Source organism: Mercurialis annua, linkage group LG8 (assembly GCF_937616625.2).
Source record: "Mercurialis annua linkage group LG8, ddMerAnnu1.2, whole genome shotgun sequence".
Classification (NCBI taxonomy): Eukaryota; Viridiplantae; Streptophyta; class Magnoliopsida; order Malpighiales; family Euphorbiaceae; genus Mercurialis; species Mercurialis annua.
In genome coordinates, this window is record NC_065577.1 from 40613238 (window position 1) to 40636513 (window position 23276).

Here is a 23276-nt window from a genome sequence, read left to right on the forward strand (position 1 = left end):
ATTGAAGCGTAATTAGCCGCGAATAGCCCATAAAAGTCTAAAGGGGTCACAATAAAAGTAATTACAATCACTAGGAAGTTTATGGATCAATTTATAGATTCGCAAATGAAATTGATCAACCCACACCCATGTGGTCCTAAAAGTCTTTTTTGATACTTTTATGCGCTAAAATAGCCGTTTTGCCATTTTTTTCATGGCATGCACTAATTAATACGAAATTAATTAAGTAATTATCTAAAATAGACCTTTAACCTAATCTAAACACTTAATGACACACTTCTAACTTACCTTAGACTCTAAAAAACCTAATTCTAAACTCTAAAACCTATATGGTGCTCTTTTGCCATGTGGCGTTAAATAAGCAAAATTGTGTAGTTGGATATAATTGAAACGAAATCATGGGTTTTAGGACAAATTGGATAAAATTGAAAGATTTGAACTTTTGTGAAATTTTCATGAAAGGTTTAATCTTTTTTAATCATTTGTCTCACTCAAATGTTTAAACTTTTAAATAAACATATTGAATGGTAAATACAACTAACATTTATAAAAGTAGTTTAAAATGCGCAAAATAACCAATGAGCTATAGCTCAAATGGTATAAGCGCTAGGCAGCAAATTGCTAGGTCGTGGGTTCGATTTCTCCCAAAAGCGCTCTCCCTTTCCAATTATCAAAAAAAGAAAATGCCGCAAAATATTAAATATATCGGGCCCCATGTAGACATTTTTTTCTTTTAGTGAAATTTTATTGTAATTCAATAAGTAATTTACTAAAGAGCTACAACTCAGCAAATTATTAAGCTCGTGAGTTCATTTCTTCCATAAATGTTTCTCCTCTCCGATTAATAATAAAAAAAATAAAAAAAATCATTTAGAGAAACACACCGACATGAAATCCATGCATGTAATTAATATTCTCAAATTTACCCACAATCCAACCCCATTAAAGCTGGAATATATTGTAGCATGATTTGTTTTTTTTTTTTTTTGGAAAAAATAAAAGCAATAGATTACAAATCAGGTGGTGGAAAAAAGGAAATATATGTATAGTTCTTCACTTGTTTGCAATTTGACGAGTTGCTACTATTCAAGGATATATTATTTAGCCTCAGGGATAAATTATATTCTCTGTTTTATTTTATTTTATTTTTTATAAAATTTTCAGTGTTGTTTGGAATTGAATGTCGAACCTGCGGATATTCACATAAATCTCAATTAAAGATTCTAGAATATATTTAAAAACTATTATGGATTTTATGCCGTTTTATTGTTGCTCATTAAAGAAGGAGAAATTCTTAATTAGACTCAGTTCATCGCGTATCACATTATAACACGTCATTAAAATAATGGCACTATCGTAATATTACTATTTAAAAGTGTAAAAATAATAATAAAATAGTGCCACTATTTTAATGACGTGTCATAATATGCTAGGCTAATTCACGGATGATGTGATAGATAAGTCTACCTAAAAATCTCTCTTAAAGAAATCAGATTAATAAACTGAAACCAAATGACTCAATATAACGAGAAATTTTTAGGTAGACCGAGTCTATCACGTCATCCGTAATCATGTTATAACACCTCATTAAAAAGATGGTAAAATTGTAATAAATATATAATAAATGTGTTTATATTTGAATGATAATATTACGATTTTGCCATCATTTTAATAAGTTGTTATAATGTGATTGGTTTAGTTTACAAATGATGTGATAGATTCGGTCTATCTAAAAATCTCTCCAATATAACAAATTGTTTGCAAAGTTTTCAAACATTCTAGATTTTATTATCTGGTGGTGGAATCATCAATTTTTTCTGTTTTGTTCTAATTTTTACTACAATTTTCAAAGAACATTTAATTCCCATCTAATTCTCAATTCGCTATAAATTTACATCTATTTTTTCAAAAAAAAATCCCGATTTTTAAAAAAGTTACCTCTAATTTTAAAAAATCGGCCCCTTAAGGATAGCCTAACCTAAGAGTAGTTACGCCCTGGTTATTATCCAATTTTCATATAATCCTCTTTATTCGTCTCTTATTTACATTATTTTTGGTTATATTCTATGAGTAAATTATTTAATTAGATTGGATTTTCATGCAATATATTCATATCGAATTTTCTATTGATGTGAAATGATCCCATATTATAAATAAAAAATGTAATAATATATAGAAAATACTCTGGGTTTTTTTTATATATAAATTAAAAAGTAAGAAAATCTTATGGTTCTGGACACAAAAAAATTATTAAAATAATCGATACAAATTAAATTATAATACACAATATTTTTTAGTGATAATTTTCCGAAATACATGTTTTGATAACTTATTTACATTTTTACCTGTCAAGTTTTGACTTTTCTTTTCTGACTTTCTCTATTTACGAAAAATACCTTTTTTTAAAAAAAATCACAAATACCTTTATCGTTTTCTAATTTCGGTTTTTGATTTTTTTTCGATTCGATCGACCGAACCGACCGATTGCACAGCTCTATTTTTCAATTTTTAATAATTTATTCTTTTTTTTATAGATTTGTTTCCTGGATTTTTCTTATTTTTTTATAGTGTAACAATAGTGTATACAAAGTGTTTTTATGGTGTGTTTATAGTGTAAGATTAGTGTATATATAGTGTATTTATAGTGTATTTCTGGCATTTTGTAGTGCTTTATGGTCTATACCATGAAAACACTGCAAATACATCATAGATATACTAAAAACGGCAGAAATACACCCAAAATACATAGATGTCTCGAAAAACACCAGAAATACACTATAAATACAACAAAAATACACTAAAACGTAAATATATGATAAACTTACTACAAATGCACCATAAATCAAATTGTTCTTTACAAAATCAGTAGCAATAAGCAAATCTATGAATTAGAGAAAGATAAAATAAATAATTATATGAATAATAGAACAATTTTATAAACAAAAAATTATTTTACAATATTTTTATTTATAAAAAGTTTAAATCATTATAAAAAATTTAAAAAATTACACAAATCTAAAAACGAGTCAAGAAATCCATATCGTGAACGGAAGAGAATGAACTAGCGCGAATGGAGAAGACGAACGGAAAAACGACCGGAAACGACGAGAAATCTATCGGAAGTAGATGAACGGAAGCGCGAACGGAAAAGTGAACGGAAAAGATGAACGGAAAAATACCCGGAGGAGACAAACTGGAAATCAAACCAAAAAAAAAATAGAGAGAATTTTAAGAGAGAAGAGAGAGAAAAAAGAGATAGAAAAGAATGGATATGTAAAAGTTTAACCTAAAATGAGACAAGAATGGATATGTAAAAGTTTAACCTAAAATGAGACAAGACTTTTATATATAGTGGGTAATTTTATAAATAAATTAGAAAAATAGGTAGTGTAGGAAATAAGGAGAAAATGGGTCAAAATGCTGTAAATATTTTGCCAAAAATAAATGTTTGAAAAATAATCCCTAGTTTTTATAATTTCAACGTAAATTTTAGTTTTTATACTCCCTCTGTCCCATTCTAATTGAGAAAATTTCAATTGCACATTATTTAAGAAATTTTAGTAACATTACTTTTATATCCTTATATTACATTAAATGCATCACAACTTTTCAAAAATATGCTTTCTAAACGCATTAATTGAAGAGGGTATAAAGAGAAAAGTGGTGTGAAAAGTACTTTATAAATAGAAAGTGTCAATTAAAATGGGACACCCAAAAAGAAAATAGTGTTCAATTAGAATGGGACGGAGGGAGTAATATTTATGTTCTTAATTAATAGTTAAATCATTGGTTGAGAATCTAATTAACAGAAAGGTGGCGCATGTTCCGGCTGTTGCGATGAGAGCAGTGGGTCTTTTAGAGGAGGATGGCAAAGTGAGATGGACTCCCCCTAAAATGGGTGTCCTCAAAGCTAATGTGGATGCTGCAAATTTCTCAAATGGAGCCGGTACAGGAGTTGGTATTATTGTTAGGGATTGGGAAGGTAAGGTGGTGCAAGCTCGGCAAGTTCGGTTTCCGGGTTGTGTTAACCCAAGATCAGCGGAAGCTATGGGGATTAGAGAGGTCTTGAGCTGGTTAAAAGGTACTCCGAATCTAATCATTGAGTCGGATGCGTTGGAGGTGATTTTAGAGATTCGTAACTCAAATCTCATTGAAGTGGATACCTTAGTTGATGATTGTATTCATTTGGCGAAACAGTTTAATAATGTTATTTTTGTCTTCGTGAGTCGATCTGCGAATCAGGCAGCGCATAGTTTAGCGCAGAATGCCCGTTACATTTCAGGTCATCAGGAGTGGTATTGTCACTTTCCTGAATTTTTCACATGTATAACTGTTTTGGAGTTTTAATAAAGTCTATCTTTTTCCTCAAAAAAAATATATTTTATATCAGCTTTGATTACTAGATTTCCAACAAGTGATTTAAATGAGAAACATATTTATAAAAATTAAGAAAATCTCATAATTCATGATCTCAAAAAGAGACCAAGTTGATACATTGAACAAATTTCTATTCTTCAACACCAAACAAAAACAAAATTGTGCAAAGCAACAGTTGACATTTATGTATTCTAGTAGCTTTACATTTCTAAAGAATATATATATTCTTAGAATATGACCAAATGGTAACAAAATTTTCTGCATTGACTAATGACCTCATGCAATCTAGAAATTTTATATCTTCTACTATGTTCTAGAAACTAGATGGATCTAATAATTATTTAAATTTTATTTTATTTTTTTCCTTCCTTCTGACTGTGTTCTTTTATGAATGTATGTCGGCGTAATGTATTATTTAACCCTTATATTATTTTACTTTAATTAGATTTTTATTTATTTACCGATTTAACTCCTCAAAAAATCCGTAAATGACTGTTTGCTGGCATGGAATTATACATTAAAATTTATTCCCCAAAATATATCATTAATCTAAACTATTTATTTCATTTTTTTCTATTGAACATCACAATTTTTATTTTTTATCTATTTAACTTGTCAAATAATTTATTAATTTTTAAAAATATAAATATGCCCCTCATATTTATACTAAAGAGCAATATATTTTTATATAGTATTTGACTTGAAAATTCATTTGACATCATCAAAATAAAGTAAATATATCTCTTTTAATACATATCGCCAAAAAAAACTTACTTCGCTTATCATTGTTAAAATATAAAAAATATATTTTTACATGCACAAGAAATAATATCATGAAACTATTTGATTAATTTTAAATAATTTTTATTTATTGATTTCTATCATCGTCAACAAATACAAAAATATTATCAAATTTGAAATAAATTTTCTTTTAAAATATCATGTCAACATGTTTAAGTTTATTTCCCATGTTTATAAGAATTCGCGCTAGATTTAATATGGCTAAACTATAAATAATCGTATTTTGAGAGATTAAATGCGGAAAAATAAAATAAAATTTTAGACGTGTAATAAACAAAAAATAATTTAGGAACGTTATAGGCTAAAATGATATAGTTTAAAGGTCAAATTATGCATTATTAGTTATCCTTCGTGTGTTTCAAACCATTTGAATATACGAGTTTATCCACAATACTGGACAGACTGAGGTCAGATCGGCAAAAAAATAAAAATTGAAAGTCAAATTGACGAAAAATAGAAATTTAAACATAGGATAAAAAAAATATAATAGCACGGTGCTATAAAATAGAATAATATAGCTAAGGGATTAAATAACACATTAAAACAATACTTTTCTTTCTCTTGATTTTCGGTTGTCATTGTTTATAGGCCTAATCACTTAAAAGTCCTCCACCTTTAAACTTTTTTTCAATTGCATCCCGACATTGGAAAATTCTCTCAAAACCCGCCCACCTTTGCATTCCATTCTAATTACACCCTGACATAGGAAAATTCTCTCAAAATCTCCCATCTTTAGATTTGTTTTTCAATTGTACTCTAAAATTGAAATTTTTTATAGTTTTGATTTTAAAAAGTTATTGGATATAATTTTAGGAAGAATGATTTTTATACTATTAATAATATTAGTGCTTAATTAGAATATAGATTAAAAATGAAAGATTATTTTAAATTTCTTTTATGTAAAAATAGTTCAATTTAATATTTTGGAGTTCAATTGAAAAAGAATCTAAAGGTGGAGGGTTCTGAGAGGATTTTTCTACGTCAAGATACAATTGAAAAAAATTAAAAAATGGAGAGTTTTTGAGTGATTAAGCCTTGTTTATATAAATTTTCTAACTTTTTTTTTCAGATTATGTATCCTCATAATAATATTAGCTGCACATTAAACTATTATAGAATAATAGATGAATAAAACGATGTAAAACTTTCTCCCAAATTCGTAGTTCACACTCTTTTAACTTGTCATGTGAAAACTAGTACTTCTTTTTATCTCTTCAATTTCGTCATTAGGAAGAAAATACAAATTTTTAACATTACAAGACACAATTTTTAGTTGTGATCTTATGACGGAAGATATAGGAGAGGCTCTCCTCAAGTTTAAAATCTCTTTCAAGTCCATTTAGATGAATAACACATAAACAAATTGATAAAGAAATTATTATATTAAATTAAAATATATTTATGTGTCATTCATTTAAGTGGATTTGAGAAAAATGAAGGGAATTCTGGATTTGAGAGGAGTCATTTTCGGAGAGTATATAGCCTAATAACTTAAAATATCCTATTCTTTTTATAAAAATAACCATTTTTGGTCCAGTTTATAAAAAAATATAATTTTTAATCTATTTTATATGAATAAATTACAATTTTAGTTAATTATTCTATTTTTCTGCAAAGAAAAAATGAAATACTCTTAACTTTTATTTATCATCAAACTTTATAATTAATATATATATATATATATATCAGTTGTATTGATAAATTTCTCTCAATCAAATAAAGTTGAATTTTGTTATAAATACAAAAGTAATAAAACTTTTTTCTACGTAAATATGTCTAGTTGTATTATATCATAAATAAAAAAAAATCTAGAAATTAAATGTTTTTACTCATTAGGCCAAATACACATTGCAGGCTTTGCAGCCTGTCTTAAGAAAAGAATAAACAAAAAATAATTGAGCAAAGGGTCTTTCTTGGTGTTCAAAAAATACAGTTGAGTTAAATAATTATCTTTCAACAATTTTAATTAATAAGTATATTATCTTTTTAGGTCAATGGAAAAAGAAATTCTAATGTTAAGTCAACTATTGAATTATTCTGATCCGTAAACTTATTTATATTTTATAATTTTATTTTTAGTTGATCTAAAAATAAAAAGCAATGCCATTCGATAATAAAATGGTTAAGAATGTGGGTTTTTTTGATACCGAATCAGAAATTTAAAAATCAGATCTACCCATTAATCAAAAATAATTTTATGAGCTACATGAAGATTTTTATTTTAAAAAAAATTGATAATTATATAAGTACAATCATATAGAGCTGAAAGAAAAGACAAAATAAATTCTAGTATCTTGTAAAAAAAGCTTTCTAAATACATCATTTCCGCTATATGAAAATTTTGGATTGAAAATTTTATAATAGTGACACCCTTGATAATACAGATAAAAACTAAATTAGTATTAATATTTTGTTGTCTTCTCAAAATTTCTCTTGTTTCTCTCGTTTTGCATAACTTTCAAATGCTAAAAAACTTTATTGTTCTCCAAAGATTCCTTATGCTTGATCTTGCTAGGCTAAGCATTGATAATAAAACTACGTCTGCCGGAAAAATCCATTCCAAAATACTCTCCTACTCCGAAAAAATTTGTTCTAAAACCGTCAAACCATTCTATAAAAAATACTCTCATATTAACTACTCGAACTGAAAAAAAAAGAGCAATTTTACTGCTCAACAGATATTAATCTTTTTCAATAAAAAAAACTTTTAGATTTTATTCGATCTTTTAAGAGAAGCCAGATAAAGAACTAAAGTTTGGAAGGAATTTTCTGCTTCCATAAACTAATTATATTTTTAGTTATTATTCAAACATAATAATATTTTTATGAATTGGGGAAGGCAAAACAGAATTTAAGAATAAAAAGTAAACGAATGCTAAGGATTTGGACAAATGTTATTTAAAAAACTAGACCCAAGAAAGCAAGCACTTATGTAACATTTTAGTAGTTGATATATTATATAATTTAGATACATTTATCCTAAGTTATCCAAATCGAACCTTAAGGAATGATAATATTCCACAAAATTCTCATTTTCGTAATTACTATATACATTTTGTTGCAAAGTATTTTAACAAACTTATTTTAATTTCTTTTAATTTTCAATTTCAACTATAGCTATTATTTAAATTAAAGTAGACAATGTTCAACTATATTCTTTACATTGTCTTATTTTTAAAAAATAAAAATACAAAATGGACAATATAAAATGTATATTTAAACTTTTTTTTCTCCAATTGAAATAGAAAATTAAAAAAATAGGTTAAATTAAAGATCTTAAATAATTTAGCCACCCTTTTCTATTCAATCGGATGCTAAGGTTGTGGTAGATCTCTTCAACTCACCGTTGTTGCCATGTAACGAGGTTAGTCTTATAGTTAATGATTGCAAGATTTTGATGGCAGATGCTTGTTGTGAAGGGATTAGTTTTGTTAGAAGAACAAATAATGTGCCAGCACATAATCTTGCTAGAATGGCTTTGAGAAATTCTGATAAGAATCAGATCTGGCTGGAGTCTGTTCCACCAGAAATTATCAACTCTGTAATGGCTGTTTTTCCAGCCTTAGAGCATCTCCACTCTAGTGCCAAAATACCTCACAATGCTATAATTTAGCATTTAGTATAAAAAACACATCTCCATTGCACTTCTATTTCATGTGCTAAATTTAGCATATGCTAAACTTTGTGCCAAATTTGTTAGAAAGTTTAGCATATGCTAAATTTTATTATATTTAAATTATTTACAGATTTGCCATCAATAATGATAATCACTTATAAAACTATAAATTTAGCATTTATTTTAGCATTTTGCAATGGAGTAAATTTCAATAATATGTGTTATATGTAGCATTTTATCTTATTTTGTGTTAAAAATAGCATAAAAATACAATATGCAATGGAGATGCTCTTAGTTTAATGAAAGTTATTATTAAAAAAAAAAAAATTAGCCATCTCTTTTTTTTTAGTTTCTTTATCAAAAAATTTAATTTAGTGACAACATAGATCGCAGGTGAACTATTTCCTCAATCAATTTAATTTTTTATTATTTTGATTTAATAAACACATACTCGAAATTTATTTATTTTTTTCTTTATAAATTTATAATCTTTCTTCATGAATATTACTTTTTCGTTGGTCATGAAATCTTTTGTGCTTTTTTATCATTTTTGGGAGGTGGAGATTTTAACAACTAATGAGAAATTTTAATCAATGCTCTTGCAATCAAATTTATTCAAAAACAAAATAGTCAATTATTAATTGAGTAGACAGATTGTCGTTCTATACATTCAAACAATTTGTTAATGTGATTAAGAGATATAAATATTTTTTTATTATTATTTAATCAAAATTTTAATCTATACTTCTTGAATGTATTTGTTATATGAATTTTTTTATTAATTCTATTTCTTTATTAATAAAATATTTATTATTATTTTAAAAATAATTCCAACCAAAAAGGCTTATTTATTCAAAAGCATTTAACCTTTTAAAAACATCAATTTTGACATAATTTTGATAAATACATTTCAATTGTAGCCTATATTAAATAAATCATTTTTTCTTAATTTTTTATCTATGATAAAATTGAATTATTATTTTAATTAAAAAAATACTTATCAAAAGTAGTATACAATCAATAAAATATAATCTATATAAAATCGTGTGGATATCATATTAAAGCAAAGTGGTCGCTATCTTAACAACGACACCATTTATGTGGCAATCCCTCTATGCCCTTTGCTGCTTTTGGCAAAAGGATATCGCTTGTCACTTCCAAATATATAGATAGATATGCACTAAAGATGATGATCAATTTTACATATAATCTAGTAATTGAGGATTTTAAAAGTTTTGTTTCTAGGAAATATCGAGACACAAGACCATGTTTTTGTACGCTGCACTTTATATTTTATGACATCTTTCAATGGCTTAATGCCTTCAAAATTTCCGACCTTTTTCATTCCCTTTTCAATTCTATTTTAACGTTAAAAATTTATCAATTTTATATTATTTTGCATTTTTTCATTTCAATTGTATTTTGAAGTATATATAAAATTGACCTTTATTTATTTGACAAATATTTAAAAAAGTTCTTTAAAAATGATCAATTTAATATAAGTTAATCTAATGCAAAAATGATCAATAATTTTTTTTTGAACTTTTGCCACATAAAAAAAATCAATTTTATACTTTTAGACTATAATTGAAATAAAAAAATAAAACATAGGATAGAATTGACTGATTTTTAACGTCAGGATATGATTGAAAAGAGGATAAAATGTCGGAATTTTTTTAAGACACTGGGCCTTTTTCAAAAGATGGGTATAGTATGGATAATGCTTTCTACTTTCTTGGATTTTTTTTAGTGGATCGCTATTGTCCCAAATGAAAATTACATTAAGGTTTGGACTACGTCTTGGTTAATATTCATTTGGGATATTTGCAAATGCGGCAACAGAAAAAAAATTCAGAATAAAGACTCATCTACGAAAGAGGTTGTTTTTCGTTGTCTGCAGTGAGTTAGCTTCTATTACAAATATAAACATTCTTCTTTTGTTTATTCCGGAATAGATTTGTATAAAAATTCGATAGTATTTTTTTTCTCTTAACTTGTTTTTTTATTCTTTAGAGTCGTAATCTTAAATGGCGTAAGCTCTTTGAGTATTGGAGTTTGCCACATCTTGTGGTTTAATAAAGCGTTTATTCATAAAAGACAAAATAACATTGGATATATTATAATTCTCTAATTAAAATTTTTAAAAGAAAAATTAGTGGAGATATTTCAAGTCGGATAATTAACTAAAAAAATTAAGTGGATATATAGTGTTTAGCAAAAATCAATTAGCTTTGAGCAAAATACAAGCCCAATAATGTTATAAATTAATTTTTATTTTTATTTTTTAAATACCAGTGCAAATCTTTCAAATACTGCAAACCTGTCATAATTTGATATTTTAGAAGCCAGTTCAATTTTCTAAAAGTGATTTACTTGGGCTTACGTGAGAATTGAATGTGCATTTTAAAATAAAAAAATCAAAAAAAAAAATTCAATTGAAATGTCACATAATTTGTATAAAATAATTTAAAAAAGATATTATATCCATTTCTAAAAATTGGATAGATCTCCAACAAATTAACCATAAAATAATTTAAGACAACCTATCGTAAGAGTCTATTAATTTACATTTCATTCTTTTTATTTCGTGTCAATTTTTTTTGTTTTCTTGCTTGATACTTGTATTTTTGAAAAGTTTTATCAAATTTTTATGTTAATGTAAGTGTGTGAGCATTTTCAGTTAGTATAGGAATCAAGCCAAATTGTTTTTAAAAGTATATGAAATAAGTAAAAATAAAATAAAATTTATAAAATTATTTTCAAAAGTAAGAATCAAGTAAAGAAAAAAAAATAGAGACGAAATAAAAAAAATATAAGAGTATAGGTTTTTCCATAATATTAAAATGAGATCTTCTTAGTTCACCATAAATTTAATTCCAACATTAATAATGAAGTTAAAAAAATGCATCACAACCCTACATTCTTTCACTTAATTTAAAAATATGTTAAGTTAAAGGTGGTTAATATAAATTAGAATGAAAATAAATACTTTTTGATGGTTTTTCGTAAAATGATTAAAAAAAATTATTTTTTTGTTTTTTAATATATCATGATATTATAATTCTTAATTAATATATTATAATATTTAATTAATTGCTTTTCATTATCTTATACAAAACCTTATCAAGAACCTTTAATTGTTTTCATTAAAATCAAAGAACCTTATCAAGAACTTTCTATTCCTATTTCCATCAAAAACTAATATGTGTTCTTTGTCCCCATCAAAAGTGCCAATAATCTTATTAATCAGGCTGACCCTAGCTAAGCTTTAATTTCAAGATTAGGATCATTGTTATCTTGAATATTTCGCACTAAACAATCATTTTTATGTCATTTTATTATGGCAATAGTAGAAGCAACTTCAATACATTAATCTCCACTTTTTCACTTTCTGTACGGTAATGGTCCTATTTTTTTTTTAGCACAGGGTTTATGAGGTTTTTTAAACGAATCTCAACTATAAAATGACATTATTAAATTTTTACATTCAGACTAATTCTCATTCGAGTTATATAAATTTTTGGTGGGAAGCAAACTCTAACCTTTATTTTTAAACAGCTGCATATATAAGTATAGTTCGAACACACGACCTCATTTAATCTGAAAAGTGTCTAACCGATTCATCTACGCTTTGAAATTTAATGGTCCTATTCTAATTCTACCAACTATTCATTACAAATGTATAAAAGATTTCTTAGATTGAGACTAAACCACTTTGTAGTCATCAATTGGCTAAAATTAAGTCATCCTAAATCCTATGAAATTTATATATAATGTCCTTAAATATATATAATCAAGATAAAATAATTTATATATTTATATTTCTGACCAAAATAATAAATATATTTTTTAAAAACAATGACAGTCTGGTCCGTTAATACTAAAATTTATGGCAATTACATTAAATCTTCAATTTAAATTTATTTTAATATTTAATTTGTACATACATTTATATTGAGCAAATAATTTTTTTTTTCAAAATAATAAAACTGTATTTAAAAAGAAATTAAAATTGAGTTTGGTCAATTTTGAGGGCATGACAGAGTTGAAGCGGTCGTGATCGGATCCAAAGGACAAAATTTAATTTCCCATATAATTGCAGCTTTTTTCAGGTAGAACGTGTTCGTAAACCCTAGAATACAGGTCTCATAAATGTTTGCATATACGAATCTTAGGGAATGCTAATTTATAGTTAAACTGTTTTTTTTGGTAAGCCCATTCGGTTTCCAAGGCTACGCCCTGACTAATTCAGATCCGACCCGCGTCGCGCACCTGGCATGGTTGGTGAGTCTGCCAGTGGGAATTTTCTGTATTCACAAGGACTCGAATCCGAGACCTTGTTTAAGCGATACCAAGCCGCTTACCACTTGAACCAACTCCTATTGGTATAGTTAAACTGTTTTTAACACATCATAGAATAATTATATTGAATTAAACATAACTAAATAATTTGTTTTAATACATAATGAATGTGAAATTCGCACCAATGATTTTATGTCATCCGAATTCAACTTTAACCACTACTTTATTATTCATGTATAAAATGTTTAAAATATATTATCCATTATAGAATATAGAATGCAATGATGCATAAACAATACATACATTAATTTAGACAAAAAATGTCATGTATAAATATGTGGATTACATTTTTTTTTAATTATCAAATCATAACATTTTAATAGAAGGATAACTAAATTGTAATGTTTATATTCTAATTACTAATCAGTTATTCTCTAATTAACAAAAGATAACTAAGCAATTTAAGGTGCATTTATAATGCTTTCAGGATAACATATATAGATTATTTATATCTTAATTATTTATTTATAAGTTATAAATTATAATAATATCTTATTTTTATATGAATACTACTTCCAAAATGAATTACTCAGATTAATTTTTTTTCCTAAAAGAATTTGCGTTTTCAACCAACTCCGACCAGGGCAGATGAACAGCTCCACCATTGCGTACCATGGCCCACAACCCTTACCTCCCATCTCGTCGTTCTTGCCGCTCCTTTTTTCCGATGACACTACCTTTTTTCCGATGACACTATTTTCTTTTTCGGCAAGTTTGCCATTAGTTTTTTCATATTAAAATATTCATTAGTAATTAAATTATAAAAAATTAAACCCATAAAAATGTATATCCCTTTTGAATGGCTAGGTCAGTACTCAGTACATTGAACACTCAAAAACATTGAACAGAATAACGAAAACGCATGTGAATACATGCTGTCTGTTTCTTGGAAAGAAAGAAAGAAAGAAAGAAAACAAACATATATTCCATTCCACCATTGATTCTTGAAAAGATTTGAAATAAAGGATTTCAATTTATGCTACAATAATATTATCATACATGCATAGAGCGTATAGTCAGAAAATTTAATTAACTAGAGATAAAGAATTATAAAATGAAAAATTCTAGTCGACGATTTCTTCATACCAATCAGAACAAAATCTAAAATCGAACATTTTTTTCCCGAAAAATTACGTTTACGACCGATTCCGACCCGCGCGTCCTCCCGGGAGTGGCTCCACCCCATGCATATCTTCATTTGCATGGCATATTGTCAAAATTTTGATTCAGAAAGAAGAAAAAAGAAGTGAAATTGAATTAAAAGGTCAACTAAATTTGATGCAAAAAGGGGCATATCCCAAGAAAACCACAACTTGAGGCCAACGACCTTATCCAGTTTATTATCTTCATCATGGATCAAAAGTATAACAGCGAAAGGAAAAAAACAGAAATAAAGTCAAAGATATAGGCATGGATGACACGTGGCGTTGAGGGGTTGGAGCTGTCCACTTATTTTATGAAATAGTGTCAAATGTTAACGCAAAATTGTAAGATTAAACTGGAGTTAAACGTAAATGGCAATCTAATTGATAAGTATTTTTTGTAAGAAATTGTGAAGGTATTGTATTTGAATACTGCATGAAGCCTGCATCAATTACGCAGTAATTTTAATTGAAGAATTTTGAAGGAATTAAGTTTATAAATTTTGCATAATCTATGAATTCTATTGAATATTTCATCGTTTGATATAAAAATATCAAATGGAAATTCGTAAAAAAAAATTAAAATTTAATCATTTAAAAATTTTTTATCTTAAGGAAAAAAATTAAAATCCATTGTTTTATTGCATTAATATTTAGTTATTTTAAATAAAATCCTATATATTCATTGAATTTATATTCATCCCAATCGGTATAATTTATAAATACATGGATTTTATATTTTTTAATTTACTTTAATAAAATTTATGAATTTTAATAACTCTCAATTCAAATAGGTTTTATATTTAAATCTCTATATATATACACACACATAACTGCGCTCAAGTTATTTTTTGGTACTGCACCATGTTCAAAGTTATTGTCCTGATTAATTTGGACCGAGTCGGATAGAATCCGTCAGTACTTCAATCATTTTTCAAAGGCCTAATGGTAAAAAAAATCGAAACCTTTACGATTTATTGCAATTATATCCAAACCTTTTAATTTTTGCAATAATATACAAATTGCATTTTTTTGTTGCAATAATATCCAAATTGCATTTTTTGTAGCAATAATAGTCAAATTGATGGTTAAACTTGTTGTTTTCAATTAAGATATTAGGCTATTATTATGTTTTGATGTGTAATAATATAGTAAAAGTCCCAAAAAAAATGGCAGAAAACTCAAAAAAATTCATATAAAAAGTGCAATTTGAATATTATTGCAACAAAATAATGCAATTTGGATATTATTGCAAAAATTAAAAAAATTGGATATAATTGCAACAATTCGTAAAGGTTTGGGTTTTTTTTGCCATTAAGCCTTTTTCAAATAATGTTAAAAGTTGCTCCATATGAAATAGGCTTAATAACCAAGAAAATAAACTACACTTTGCCAAAAGTAATTATTATATCCAAACATTTAAAATATTTTATAACATTTAAAATTATATTATATCGTTTTAAAATGGTTCGATCTAGAAAAAGAGTATGATGATGTTGATGTATTGCTGACATGGACTTTTACATATTTGTTATGTATAAAAAAATATTTTAAGATTTGAATATGATGAAATATTTTGCTAAACGTTTAGCTTTTTAGATCATAATTATGTTCATCTTTTATTTTATATTTTTATACATGGTAAATAGGTGTTAGTCTACGTAAATGACACATTTATATGAGCACATTTCTTTTCGAATTCATTTTTAAAATGATGCAATATTGTCTATTATCATAACGTGTTAAAAATGTGGACATAACTGAATCATTAGGCCTATTAGATACTGAAAATTCAAAAAACTGATTAAGAGAAAAGAGTCATCACCAATTCACCAAATATTAAATTCAATGCTAGAAATATTATTGATTATTCACATGCATATGAATGTACTTAAATTCTACCACAATTTAATAATCAGTAGTTAACAGGTGGTCGAATTCTCACATTTATAAGCTCATAAGATTTGTGTTATTTTAAATCCCTCGCCAAAGCTCTCGTCTACTGTCGCCTAGAAAGACCATTGGCGACGACTATTTTTTCAACGGCGGACAAATCCGTTGCTAATTTAGCGACGGACTGTCATTACTTGTCGCTAAATGAATTAGCAACAAGAAATGAGATTACGGATTGACTCATTTAGCGACAGATTTCTAACAGTGTGTTAATTTTTTTATTAATAATAATTCTACTTCTGATCATGTCTCGCTCAATTTGATAAACTAAGAATCGTGTAATAAAAATAACTGATTTTACGATTTTAATAGAATGTAGTACGGCGTACATTCTATTATTTTAATTTTTTTAATAATTAAAAAAAAAGCTATTGCGGGAAGAATCGAACTTATGAGCTAATAGTTTATTGTGCAGCACTTATATGATTTGTGGTATAGTTCACTAATCATCATTTCAGCTATAGTTCATCGGTACATTTTGATTAATAATTTGTCCTGATGCAATACAAAATTGTGAAGAACAGGAGCCAAACCTAATGTTAGTCGAAAAGAAAAAGGCACATGGGGTGGGGCAGAGGGAGGCGATAGAATCCAAAGAAACCGTCTTTTGGGGCTTATAAATAGCACAAACCATTCGGTGTTGCTTCACAAAATTATCTTCACGTGCTCTCTGCTTCTTACTAAAAACCTTATCCATCAATTAATCCCTCTGCTGCTTCCTCTTTTTTGTTTATTTGGGGTCACTTGTGAGGTCGTTATTGCTGCTGCTGCTGCTCCTATATATCTATATCACATACCGTTTTGTTCGTTGGTGGTTGACCAACAACCGTTTTTTCTTCTGAGAAACGCCGTCGTATTTTGCTTAAGCTATAGCCATGGAAAATAAGAGACAGTCGACTGGTTCATCTTCTTTGGATCATCTTTTTGGCCCTAAAGACTCGTCTGCTGCTTCTTCTTCTTCCAGTGTTTTCGGGTCCATCTTCTCTTCTCCATCAACGGTAATTTATGAATATATAGAATAACTTAAGTGGCTGTCTATGGTGGTATTTATTAATATCTAAGTATTATCCATTTTTACAAAAATTTATTGAGTCTTACGTTTATGTTTCGACGATATATCAGTTCTTTTTTGTTTATTAAATACTTTCTAACTTAAAACTCACGATCTAACAGTTTGCTATGCACAGCTTATGTCATTTGAGTTGGTGTTTTCTGTTTTAGTATTTCTGTCTATGTGCTATATAAATTATTGTTGGTAAAAATTATATCGTTTTGTTTATATTTGTAAATTAGTAGGAAAGAAAAAAGTATCAGTTATAACATAATTTATGTTGGACGTTACAACAAATAAAAATTCTACTATCTTTTTAGCTATAATGATTTTAATAATTATAATGGAGGAGGAAAAAATCAAGTATATGAAACTTGCTATTAAAAAATACTTCTTCCTATCTTAAATTGATAGACATTTTAAAATAAATAGGAATATTAAAAAAATTATTTTTTAAAATAAAATAATTTGATTTATAAGCTCTTTTCTACTTTGGCCATGGCAGTTGTCAACATATATATATGTAAGAACAATAATCATGTGAGTTACAAAATATTCAGTCTCTAATGTGTCATACTTTACAGTTATCTATAAAAATATATAGTGTTTTTTATTTCATTTTTCTTCAACTGAAATGAATATATATAGGATAATTTTAACATCCTTATATAAATTAACAAATCCATGATGCCCTTGTAATGATGTTATGATAATGTATAGTTGACTAATTGATGATGTTGATGTAGATGTAATAGGGAATTTGCATTTGGAATTTGGAATTTTCTTCTAATTTTGTGGACCAACTTTTAATTAATTACTACTGCTGTTCTCTAAATAATTACTCATATCTTTTCAACTTAACATCATGTCTAGCACTATGAGATCAATTATATCTAACACCTCTTCATCATCAACTATAATTTACTTTATCTTCATTAATTAATGATTAAATTATGACATTTTAAGTGTTGTTAATGATACCTTAAATTATTAAGTAACTATAGAAGTTTTCTCATTAAAACTATAGTAGTCCCACTGACCTATGTCATAATTTTAGTGATGGAGATATTATAATTTTTATATGGAAAACCATGTCTATTTGTATCATTTTTGCAACTTATGTATTAGTTCTAATTTTTTTAAAAATTATAGGGGCTGGGGAGAGATTCTGCAGGAATTATGGGAAATCAAGCTGGGAATAGTAAGTATGGAAATTCAGGTATGGTATATGCATTCTTTTTATCAAAACTTTACTAGGTATTTCAAATTACAAAAATCTAATAGTTCTTATATTAAATCCTCAAAAGAAAAAAATTGTATTAAAATTCAAAACATGCTAAAGTTTATAATATATTCTACGTACGGCTACTGAATTATAAATTTTTTACGCTTCGGTTATAATCGTTCATTTTTTCACATTTTAGTAATTCAACTTTTATTTTCTCGATAACAAGAGATTATTCAGTGAACTCAGGATATTGTCGACGGAAAATTATGCGACATCCAACTTTTCCATTTCCTCATATAAGCAATTAATTGGCCCGAATTACGATAGTAACCTTCCATTTTTGAAAAATAAAAATCAAGTAACCGAAATAGAAATTGACAATAGTTTTATTATGTATATATACCATATAGGCATAAAAACAATTTTACAAAAATATCTAATTGTGTTTAATTCTTGATTATTAGCTAATTACTCTCAAAGCAACAAAGGAGGGAATGGCAAAGATTCGAGTCCTTCAAATTATCAAAATGAAACAGCAGAACCATGTTATTTCAGCTCATCAATTTACTATGGTGGCCAAGAAAACTATTCTCCAAGGACCAAGAATTCAGAATCTCATACTGTAAGAGTACTATCCAATTTTAACCAAACACCCTAAAAGATGGCAGGAATATATGAGACACACTACCAAAGAATTTTATTATCTCAAACATAAATATTCACTATAAAGACATTAATTAATTGATTCTTTTTGTGTGTTCTTTTAGAGTCAACAGTTCAAGAAAGATGACAAAAATGATGATCCTAATGGAAATAATTCCAACACTGCTTCAAGAGGAAATTGGTGGCAGGGTATGTTAAATAAATTAGCCATTGATTATTGCTAATTAATGATGACAAATTATATCAGTGGTGTCTGATTTTTCAAAATTTATCATTGCATGCAGTGTATGGACTTTTATTTCTTTTAAATTTGGTACTTTTTAAAAAAAATATTGAAGTTTTTTAAATATTTCTCGACCAATTACGTGCTAATAAGATAAAAATAATTTTATATTTGCTTAAATTTTACTGTTATACTAGCAAAAAAATATTATATGCAAAAGATTATGGCTGTGCACTCAAATAAAAATGAACCAAAACAAAATATTTAATAAATAAAATTTTTCAAACCAGACTGGTAAGTTCAGTCGATTTGGTTTAATCTGGTTATTTCGGTTCCATTTATATTACTATAACTTAAGTAAAAAAAATATGTTTAAAACAAAACCGAACAGAAAAACCAAATTTGTTTTAGTATCAAAGCGAGCTGAACTATCGGTTCGGTTTTACTTTTTGATTTGATTTGGTTTTTGTACATCCCTTCATATGATACACTTGCCTATGCAGAATCAAAATAGCAAACCTTTTAGCAAATTTAAAAATTATTTTAGCCTTTTTAGTAGCTTGGTGCTAAAAAAATGGCTAAAACTACTCGTTCAATACACTTTTTAAAGATGAAATACTAATTTAAATGAAATTAAAGTATAGACACTCACATATCATATTTAGAAAAGTTCAAACACCATTATTATGATTTTTCCAGTTAATTCTTTCAACTTAATATGTTCAGTTAAATTAATACATATGGTAATGTTTATTTTGCAGGTTCTCTCTATTACTAGATCCAACCACTTAGTCAAAACAAAGAAAAATCAGTATCAAAAGCTAATTAAGGAGGATTAATTATGGATATATATGTATGATCTACCTTAATATATATAATATGGGAATAAAAAGATGAAATTATTATATTACTTGGGAGTAAAATATGGCAGAAGCTGAAGCATTTTGTGTTGGAGAGTTGGGTTCTTTTTGTCCCAACTAGTCTTTATACTGTTATTAGGACACTGATGCCTTGTTATATATAATATAAAGTTTCTTTTTTGCACAGCAAATCTAATTCTATGAATCTTGGGTTCTACTCTTTAACTATAATTCAATTAACTAACTAATTGTTATTATGATTAGTGTAATATTAATATTGGATAGTATATAGCTACAAAAATATTATATTCAATCTTTATTCTATTTTAAAAATTTCCGGTTCGAATCTCCATATGCTCGTAATCAAAAATAAGTGTGTAATATAGTCGAGTTGACTAGCAAGCTACTTGGAATCAATTTGGAAAATATTTAAAATCATTGAGTTGGGCTTGAGTTTGAGCAACTCGAGTTAATTGTCGACTCGAATTTGAATATAAAGCTACTGGTCTCGACAAGCTGGCATGAATAATATAGATAGTTGATTTCAAACAGGAAAAAAATTATAGATATATAGATGAAGCGACTCAAGTGTGTTTTTAATTATTAGGGTTAATTCTTAAAAAAAATCACGAACTTTACACAAAATTTCATTTTAATCATGACCTTTAAAAGTTGTCATTTAAAGGCACGAACTTTCATTTTATTTCAAATCTATCACCAAAGTAAAATTCGGTGTATTTTATCAGACTAAAAATTCCTAATCCTAGATACTTTAACTGAAAGATAATAAGATTTGATGTTGATTAATAATTTGGGTCTTTCATTAACGGTTTAGTGAAGAATTTAGTTAATAAAAATACACTGAAATGATGAATTTGAAACAATAAGAAAGTTCGTGCCTTTAAATGGCAACTTTTAAAGGTCATGATTAAAATGAAACTTCGTGTAAAGTTCGTGATTTTTTTAGGAATTAACTCTAATTATTATACCGAATTTGAACTCTTAAAATAAAACTTGATCAAGTTTGAGTCAAATTCTGGAGTCGGATTCAAGCTTGACGATATTTCTACTCGACTTGATTTGACTCTTAGTCGGAACGATATTTCTACGCAAACAAACGGTAAAAGAGGAAACATAAACAAATTATTTATTATCAGATGGTCGGATATCACAAATACATTTGTTAGCTAGAATGAACTAGCTACATTTATATAGCAGACTCCAAAAGATCAGTAGAAGCTAGTACAATAAGCGTAACCATGACCCATGATGATCAATCTTCAAGGCAATGTATAAGCTGCAGAAAAACAAAGGAAAATTTAATAGTTAAAAACTGTTCATATTAGCAAAAAAAAAAACTATTCAATAGGTACTAGTATATTCACATTTAGAACCAAGGGCGGAACTGGGCGGCAGGGGTGAGAAAATTGTTCGATTAGATTAATTTAACTAGTTTAATAAATTTATTTTGGTTAAATCCTGTTAAACGTTTAGGTTAATTCGGTTCAGTCAGTCAATTCTTTTGATTCGGTTATAGTTTAGAGTTTCAATAAAATTAGGTAACCAAATTTTAGATATATTTTCTAATTTTTATTATTTTTAGTCATTTTACCATTTTAACCGAATTAACCGACTATTTTGATCTGTTCGGTTTGGTATATTTAAGATTTTAATTAATATGATTAAACAAAAAATCAAATTTTAAATAAAATAATTCGATTAATTTAAATATAATTAAATCGATTAGGTATTAACTGAAATGATTGTGTGCTGACTATCTACTAGATGGTGTTGAGGCCGTCCTTACCTCTAAGGGTTTAAACGGAAAATTGGCCAAGCTCGAGCTCGAGAAAATAATTAAGTTTTCATTTATTTTCCAACAAAATGAGATTTTTCAATTAATTCCGACCAATAATTGCATATATGTGGCCGATGGATTTCCTATGTGACAAAGTATGATACCCTCCAATTAGTCGGTCATATAGATAATTGCTGATATAAATTAATAGAATAATGTTTGGATGTTGGCAAATTAAAAATTCAAAACAGATCATGAAATCGGTGTCTATTTAATAAAAAATATATTGTTTTTTTTTTTATAATTAGAAAGGGAGAGGGTTTTTTTTGTGAATAAGGGAGAGTGTTTGTAAGAGGAATTAAACTCATGATCCTGATAGATGATCCTGATAGATTGATACTTAGCCTTTATACTATTTGAACTATAGCTCGTGGGTTAGAAAATATATAGTTCAGTATCCGTAAAATTATAAATTTATATATGTACCTCCACACTTGTAACCGACAGGACGATCGTCAATGTTGCATCGTTTAGGAAGAGTAATAGCATTACTAGGCTTAACACCAGAACTCTTAGCAGTATTCGACAGCATAACAGCACACAGACAAGCCGGGTTCTGTCCGATTTTCTTAATCTGGCCACAGCACTGAGGCGAAACCGGCGAAGTCTCGTCTTGTGCTGCCGATGCACACGGAGCTAGCTTGAATGCTTCCATGTCAGGAGTTGTAGATTTTCCACATTCACCGCGGCCATTGACGCCGTCAAATACAGACACGGTGAGGATCAAAAGGAACGTGAGAAAGCAGTGAAACTTCATTGAAACTGCAGCCATTGTTTGTTATTGCTTTTGTATTTCTGTTATGTTACCATTGCAATGGTGAAACGCAGAGTTTTATAGTGAAGAAGAGGGTGAATGATGAGTTACACGTGCACTCCATTAGTGAGTAGTATAGTGGAAGCAGCACTAGAATGTAAAGTAAATTTTGTTTTATTGCAGAAACCTACTCCATTCCATTATAGATTGCAATATTGTAAGCTTATTTGGCCGGTTAGTGCACAATAATGGCTTCAGGGAAAGAGTAAAGATGAGCTTTCGGTGAGAAGGTGACACACCATGTGTACCAGGTTACTGCATAGATTCTAGCTTCTGTTTTTTGCTGCATTAGACACTTTGGTGGAGCCGGGATTTCGTTTCAGCCCGG

General features: G+C 27.5%; 2 protein-coding genes across 4 annotated transcripts; one reads left to right on the forward strand and one right to left on the reverse strand.

Annotated features, from left to right (window-relative positions):
• The first annotated feature begins 16889 nt into the window (after nucleotides 1-16889).
• Nucleotides 16890-20370, forward strand: LOC126659977 (uncharacterized). Of its 3 annotated transcripts, none has more exons than XM_050353313.2 (5): nucleotides 16890-17249; nucleotides 18455-18521; nucleotides 18992-19152; nucleotides 19307-19382; nucleotides 20178-20370. In XM_050353313.2, the coding sequence occupies exons 1-5, from the start codon at nucleotides 17127-17129 to the stop codon at nucleotides 20192-20194; spliced, it is 444 nt and encodes a 147-aa protein (XP_050209270.1). In that variant the 5' UTR covers nucleotides 16890-17126; the 3' UTR covers nucleotides 20195-20370. The 3 variants fall into 3 exon arrangements, with proteins under 3 accessions (XP_050209270.1, XP_050209267.1, XP_050209269.1); XM_050353310.2 differs by having other exon boundaries at nucleotides 16892-17249; nucleotides 19298-19382; XM_050353312.2 differs by having other exon boundaries at nucleotides 16893-17249; nucleotides 18995-19152; nucleotides 19298-19382.
• Nucleotides 20371-21397: 1027 nt separating this feature from the next.
• Nucleotides 21398-22946, reverse strand: LOC126659530 (non-specific lipid-transfer protein 3-like). The gene is made up of 2 exons (XM_050352822.2): nucleotides 22561-22946; nucleotides 21398-21573 (listed from the first exon to the last, which is right to left on the reverse strand). Exons 1-2 carry the CDS (start codon nucleotides 22904-22906, stop codon nucleotides 21557-21559), a joined length of 363 nt encoding a protein of 120 aa, XP_050208779.1. The 5' UTR covers nucleotides 22907-22946; the 3' UTR covers nucleotides 21398-21556.
• Nucleotides 22947-23276: the final 330 nt, after the last annotated feature.